We start from the raw sequence: 7258 nt of genomic DNA, 5'->3' as shown, positions 1-7258 counted from the left end.
ATACAGTGGTCCAGACTTCTTACAGAAGGGATATTTGAAGTGACTGATAATACAGTGGTCCAGACTTCTTACAGAAAGGATATTTGAAGTGACTGATGGTACACCTATAATTGGTTGGAATACTTTCATTGCAGAAATTTTACAGTACTGGAATGAAGGAGCAGCTTTTCTGTTAACTGGAAGTCAAATTTAAAATTATAACTTATATTAATCAGAATGAATTGTCATGCACTCTAATTGAATTTAAAAGTGTGTATTTCTGTGGATAATAAGTGGTGATATTTGCTAAATTGGTACTAATAAAGGCTATAGGTCTTGATGCTTCAGAAGAAGCTGACAAGTTAAAAATCAGTTATGGGCAGATACATTTTTGGATATTTTTCCACTCTGCTGTGGGAATGTTAGAAGCTCCTGTTTTATATTTCTAGTGCAGTCAATTATCCTGTCTAAATCCTCAGCAATGTATTTGGATTTTGTATGATAGTCTTTATTTTGCAGCTTCTTGTAGTCTCGTCTATTAATCAGTGAAGCATGGCTTATACCCTCCCTCAAATTTGACATAGTAGCTTATGTGTAAAGTCCATGGACTGTAAGATTTTTATTCATATTATGTTTTCCAAAGAACAATTGAAATAAGAAGTAAAAACATAGAATACCTGTACATGCTCAGTAAAAGAAAAGTCACTATGGAATTTTTGGCCCATGTTTGTTCTAAAAGCCAATATTGGCAGCTTTTCATCCAGTATCCTGAAGTGGAAAAGTTGCTTGTGAGTACCTAATAAATACTAGGTTCTATAGCATACATTGCACTAGATACCAAATACCATCAGTTTTTGCTCTATTAATGTTGTGATTTTTCTCTGGGCATTTGTTGGGCATTTGGTCTTCTGAATTTAATATGAATGTTGTACTAGTGAGAAGTTGTCAGGTTATACTGGGGAAAATGAAAACACTGTCTGTCTTCTGTTCAGAGTCTGCATCTGTGGACAAGTCTGTATCCCATTCTTGCACAACTCCTTCTACATCTTCTGCTTCTGGACTGAATCCAACTTCTGCGCCTGCTTCATCTGCTCCTACAGTTCCTGTTTCACCTGTCCCACAATCACCAATTCCTCCATTACTTCAGGACCCAAATCTCCTTCGACAGCTGCTGCCTGCTCTGCAAGCCACCTTGCAGCTTAATAATTCTAGCGTAGATATATCCAAAATCAATGAAGGTAAGGACTCTTTAAAGTGGATGTAATCTCTTATTTACACACATTAGTATATTGGATGCCAAGCTGTAGTAAATGCAAGCCTCATTTTAAATGAAAAGTGAATAAATGAGTCCCTAGGTAGAGTGAGGATTGGTTTTGTTGGTTGGGGTTTTTTTCCCGTTAAACCTCTTTGACATTTAAGGCTGTCAAACTGATCAATGTTGATGTACAGGAGCAGTCTGATTGAGACTGGTGGCTTAATAGCTGTATCAGCATTCATCTGTTGCACAAAATTTCATTTGAGCTCTTTGTTCTTTTGTTTTGTGCATTGTTTCAAACTGATCAATGTTGATGTACAGGAGCAGTCTGATTGAGACTGGTGGCTTAATAGCTGTATCAGCATTCATCTGTTGCACAAAATTTCATTGGAGCTCTTTGTTCTTTTGTTTCGTGCATTGTCGTTTGTTTTCTGTAGTTTGCACTGCCGTTCTAATAATGTGTGTTTGCAAATGCTGAAACTTCTAGGGATTCTTAAATCTTGTTGCCTAGCAGCTTTTTTCTTTAGTGTAACACATTAGCCTCTCAGAATTAAGGTAGCATGTCAGGAACTTTGCTGGCAAGTTAAATTTTGTGCCTGTGGTTAGAGTATCCCTTAGAGTTTTGTCACATTGGCCTAGTTTCTAAAAGAGAGCTTGTAACTTAGCTGTAGTGCCTTTTGCTGCAAGCATAGGTAGAGTTGATGCATTTTGAATGCAATTTTATCTAAGGTGGTGTCTGTATGTGTCAGGTTACTGATGAAGAAAGTGCTGGGGGATTTTTTTGTTTGCTTCTTTGAACTTCTTGTGCACTGATCACTGATTTAAATAGGAAGCAAAACATTTACGTGTAGTGCCCAGAGTTAACTTTCTAGAAGTGCAAACCATGGAAGTCCAAATATGTCCAAAATACTCTGTACATTGCAATGATAAGAAAAAGATGTCAGTTGCTTCCTTTTAATCAGCAAATACTCTGGCTTTGTTCAGTACTAAAAGGTGAGTAGGTTACTGGGTTTCTTCCTGTGCAGAAGCTTTTAAAACTGTAGTGCACCAACTTGGACTGAAAAACATAGAGGTTGGTTGTGTTGAAGAATTAAAGGTCCAGTTAGTTGTATTTCAGCAGAAAGCTGCCAAGTAAAAATGAAATTTCTAGTTGTTTTCTCTTGCCATATCTGAGCAGCAGCTGTGCCTGTCTTGGAACAAGAGTGTTGGGAATTGTTCTGATGGCATGAGGGTCTGGCTGGGTCCATGTGGGCAGAGTGACTTTACCCTGTGCAGCAGGGCTGGCCTTGCTGTGCACGTGATTCAGAGTTACTCTGTGCTGGTGCTGGTGAGTCAGTTCTTTCAGGTCTGTGCATGGATGTAATGTGTGTTCAGGAAGTAACCCACAGAGCCTGGAGACCTTTGGGGGAAGACTAGTTCAGAAGCTGCATCTCATCACCTCATGCTGTAAGATGTTCCTTGTGTGTAGTGCAGTTTGAAAATGGTTAAAAACGATTGATTTTTTTACTGGTGAGGGACATGGGACAGCTAAGCCCAGAACAGATAAGGCGTTTTTTGTTGTTAAGAAGAAACACAGATTTTTAACTTGACCTTTTTTTTCCCTTGAACAGGATGTCTCCCCATCTCTTTTAGTGAGTTAAAGTGATACTGCTTTTTTGTTTTTTTTAAAAACCAACATTTTAGTCTTAAAAAAAGCCCCATACAAACCACACATTCCACTCATTACAATAGCAAATTGAACAAATGTTCTCTTGGTATTTACAAGAGTTATTATTGATCCATAAGGTCAAGCTGAAGAGTTATTTTTAAAAGAATTTTTTCAAGTGTATGTCTCAAGGATAAAACTGCTAAATAAAGAGCTTGCTAGACACTCCAAGTTAACTTGAATCCAAGTCACTGAAAAATAGTTCAGGTGAATCTTTGGTCTGTTGTAGATACGGGAACAAAATGTGAAAGCCAGTGTGGCTTAAATGTAATTAGCCAGTTTGAGCAGTTTAAAGTGATGTTCTAGAATTGTCAGTAAAACAGAATGTTTGTTTTCAGTTCTAACAGCAGCTGTGACACAAGCCTCTCTGCAGTCTATACTCCATAAAATTCTTACTGCTGGACCATCTGCTTTCAATATCACCTCCCTAATTTCTCAAGCTGCACAACTGTCTACGCAAGGTATTCAGAGTCTTCTTTTCACTTACATAAAATTGTTACGTTGCATTTTATAAAGGCTGATACAATTGACATTTGTAGATGCTTTCTCTTGTCCTACGTTTGGCCACACGGTGTGGAGGATGTTGAATGACTTCTTTTTCCAAAGATAGGATAAAATATGGTTACCTGGGGAGCAGGAGGCTGATACACAACTAAGTAAATATGTTTCTTTGTCTTCTGGGATTTTCTTTCTACTCTATATGAGTAATGTGAAACATGTACGAGACCCTCTTTGTTTATTCTGGACTTTAATTAGATATTATGTAATGTTCAGTATAAAACACAACTCATCCTGGGTTGAACACTCCTCTTGTAATATTGTGCCACTGTGACTCTTGGGGGAGGCCTTTATATTGTTAAAATAAAAGTTTTTTCTGTGTGGTAGGGAATGCTTTCAGCTTCCAGGCAAGATACTCTTTCAAATATCTTCAATATGTTCTGGTCAGTAGCTTCATAAAACTAGGAACTCATAGTGAAAACAACAAATGCAGTCATCTTATTGAGTAGGTGGGCAGTATTGTACTAATGCTAATTTTTAACCAGTAATTAAAGCATGGGTGGGGAACTCTTGGTAGAGGCCTAGAATGGGTGAATAGGTTTCTAGATAAACTGTTAATGTATTCTTTCAGTTAAATCAAATTGAGCTCCCCAAAATAGGAGTCACAAGTGAAACCAGCTTAGTTTTTTCTTCATGTGTAAAAAGATTACCTAGTAGCTTCTTCTCTCTTCCCCCCTCCTCTGAAGTTTTAGAGCTGGAGAATTTAGGGAAAATATAATTCTTTAGCTAGGATTATTCCAGTTGTTTACCCCCCAGCCATGTAAAGGTGAACATATTTGTATGTTACTATTGCAGAGTGCCAAAAGTAAATCTAATTCACATTTAAGATAAGATATGCTTTTACTAAAACCAGGTTTTTTTCCTTTCCAGCTCAGCCATCTAATCAATCTCCAATGTCTTTAACATCTGATGCCTCATCACCAAGATCATACGTGTCTCCCAGGATAAGCACGCCGCAGACTAACACTGTTCCACTCAAACCTTTGATGACTACGCCACCAGTATCATCCCAGCAGAAGGTAAGCTCCTTATGATTAGCCCATATTACAGTAAGAAACCATTTTACATAGTAGTAAGTATTGCTCCTATATATCTATAGTGTGCTGGCAGTTGTATGTAGGGTGATAAAATATATATGTTACCTTTCTCAATAGAAACAGAAACAACAGGAAGCCACTATTTGACTGCATTTTTGCTGTGCAACTCCATCATGAAATTCTAGTGATTTTTTCTTCAAGAACAGAAAAGTACTTGTGCTTGGTTCAGGTGCTGTCTGGAGATATTACCAAGACATCAGTATTTTAACATACTTAAATGGAAACAAAAGTGTGCTTCAGAAGCTACAGCTGATACAATTCTCTGGACTCCAGGCAATAAAAGATCTTTAGAAAGGGAGAGAAATTCTTGAGGAAGTTGACTTGATGTAGTCTTGGATTTGGTTTAGAAATGGTCTAGGTGTTTACAGTATCAATAACATTATGTCCTTTTCCCATCCTTCCCCCCTTCATTCAGAATTCCGTAGTTGGATCAGTGACTAGGAAACATTAATTGAACCTAACCATAAGCTTCTAAGGTTCTTTCTAAGCATGAAATAGAAAACAAACTTGTCTCTTTTTCCTTACTTTGTGTGTGTCATCCCTCTAGCGAGTCACTTTTCAGGGGAAAAATGTCTTGCAGAATGTCAGCTCAGTATTCCAGTTCCCAAAAGTGGCAATATTGAGAAATGAATACAGTTGAAGCTAAGATTATTTAATTATGTATTTGCTCTGTCCAGCAGATCAGAGACTGTTTTGCTGGGTATAGTTGGGAAAGGTACATGTAATTGGAGGCACTCAAAATGAACTTTCTGTTAAGGGTTTACTTGTTCAAAGACTTGTGATTCATATTACAAAGCAAGAGCAGGAAGAAATCCTGGGTTAAAGGACCTATTATGAAGGAGGATTTTGTTAGCACCTCTCCTAGAGGTTTGCTGTTTTCATGCAACAGGAGCTTGTCCTGTCTCTTCATTGTACAGATGTTTCTTTCAAGATTCAGACCCTCAAATTTTAACCCAGTCTGTTAAGTCATACATGTTGCTCAGTGTATGTAGTATCTTTTCAGCATAAGAAGGATGACTAGACTTAGGGGTGAGACACCTTCCCTTCCTAAAATCCCTGTTCTCTACCACACCTGCTTAGCTAAGGTGTCTTTTTTTGTTGGTTCTCAGTTTTCTGCTCACAAGAGATCCTCTTATGTCTTGAAGGCCCTTGAGAAATACTTTCATCTTCAAGAGGACAGATTGTGTTCCTCATTGTAGTCAAAATTACTTTCTTACATTTGATTTTTTTCATGGATGTAAAGAAAACCAAGTGATTCTCCCAGTTTCTTGTGTCTGACAACGGTACAATGAATTGTGAAAGCTTCATGGGTGTACTAATCCTGATTGTTGCCTTTGTTTCTGCCCTTGGATTGCATCCTGGATCTGTGTGGTCACATCCCATAGCTAGGTGACAAGTAAGGAAAGTATTAAATAGCAGTCTTGAGGTGTTTGGTATTTTCAAATCCTGAGATACGAAAAAGAATCTAAGTTATTTACTGTCAGTAACTGGAAGTTGATCTGTTCTGATCTCTACAACCCCGAGATGTGGATCTACTTTTATATAAAGTTCTGCTTATCAACTACACTATAAACATACATGGTAAAAGCATTGTCCTTTGGGATCTTTATTTACAGTGTGTTCTGATAGAAAACTTGAAGGAAGGACAGCTCACAGGATTCCCTTCTCAGAGGGATGAGAGTAATAAGCTTAAATTCTTTAGTATTTGGCATCCTGCTACAGGTGTTTGCCTAGAACTGTGGAGGCAGTCTTGAACCCAGTGCCTTTTGCCCAGTATAAAGGCCAGCACTGTACCTGTGAAGTAGTTGGTGTGGTAGTAAACTTTTCCTTAAAAGAAAGTGAAGGCAAGCCAAGTGTTCTAAGTAGGGCCAATCTGTCTTGGTAGACCAACTGTATAATTTAATGCAGTTTTGGACACAGCAGCCTTCCCTCAGGTTTTCAGCAGAAGCCGAAAACTTCAAGGCTAAATGCAGGTTTGAGAAGAGTTATGTGAGTCTAGTGGTAGTTGTAACTACAGCAAAGCTGCTACTCAAAAAAAAACAACAAAAATGTGTTGGGTTTTCTATGCTTTGATATGAGAATCTCCACTTGCGTGCAAAGGTCTGTGATTGCCTGTAGTTAGTGACTTGACAGGCAGCGTTTCACTTGTGGGATCTTCAAAGCAGAGTATTGTGTGTTTTATTGATACTTGTACAGAAGGTCTTCTGAAAGTGGTAGTGTCTATATTTTGAGCATACAGTGACACATTTTGATATTTTTGTCTTTTAATCCCTCTTGCCCTAGGATTGCACCACAGTGAGGTGAGGCTGCACATCTGCTTTATTTTTAAAGCAGGTCTAATGTGTTTGCAATCAAAGTGATAAATTTGAGTTACGTATTCTAAATTGCATTGCCTTTGCTGCAGAATGCTGTTAATCCTGATGGACTGTTGCCAATGTGTATAATAATGAACAAATTTTTACTCTCATCCCTCTGAGGAAGTTATAACTCTTAATACCCTGAGATAACATAACCATAAAAGCATTCAGTTTTCTCATTACCTCAAGTAGGTTCACAGATAGCGAAACAGAATTAATAGTAATGTTTGATGGCAGGATCTTTTCTTGGGTTTTGTGTTCTTCAAATCTGGTGCTAACAGAGCTATTGAATTATCAGTATGAGTTG

The 7258-nt window shown here is 37.9% G+C and overlaps 1 protein-coding gene across 1 annotated transcript in view; it reads left to right on the top strand.

Annotated features, from left to right (window-relative positions):
• Positions 1-975: 975 nt before the first annotated feature.
• LOC103800631 (WW domain-containing adapter protein with coiled-coil-like) overlaps positions 976-7258 on the top strand; it is a 22410-nt gene continuing 16127 nt past the window's right edge. The window contains exons 1-3 of the mRNA XM_009073016.1: positions 976-1217; positions 3278-3400; positions 4368-4516. Of these exons, the coding sequence (XP_009071264.1) occupies positions 4391-4516 (126 nt within the window). The 5' untranslated portion in view covers positions 976-1217; positions 3278-3400; positions 4368-4390. The remainder of the gene's footprint in view (positions 1218-3277; positions 3401-4367; positions 4517-7258) is intronic.

Source organism: Acanthisitta chloris, unplaced genomic scaffold (genome assembly GCF_000695815.1).
Source record: "Acanthisitta chloris isolate BGI_N310 unplaced genomic scaffold, ASM69581v1 scaffold16590, whole genome shotgun sequence".
NCBI classification, from domain to species: Eukaryota; Metazoa; Chordata; class Aves; order Passeriformes; family Acanthisittidae; genus Acanthisitta; species Acanthisitta chloris.
The sequence above is the reverse complement of the archived record's forward strand: the minus strand, read 5'-3'. Positions and strand labels throughout refer to the sequence as shown.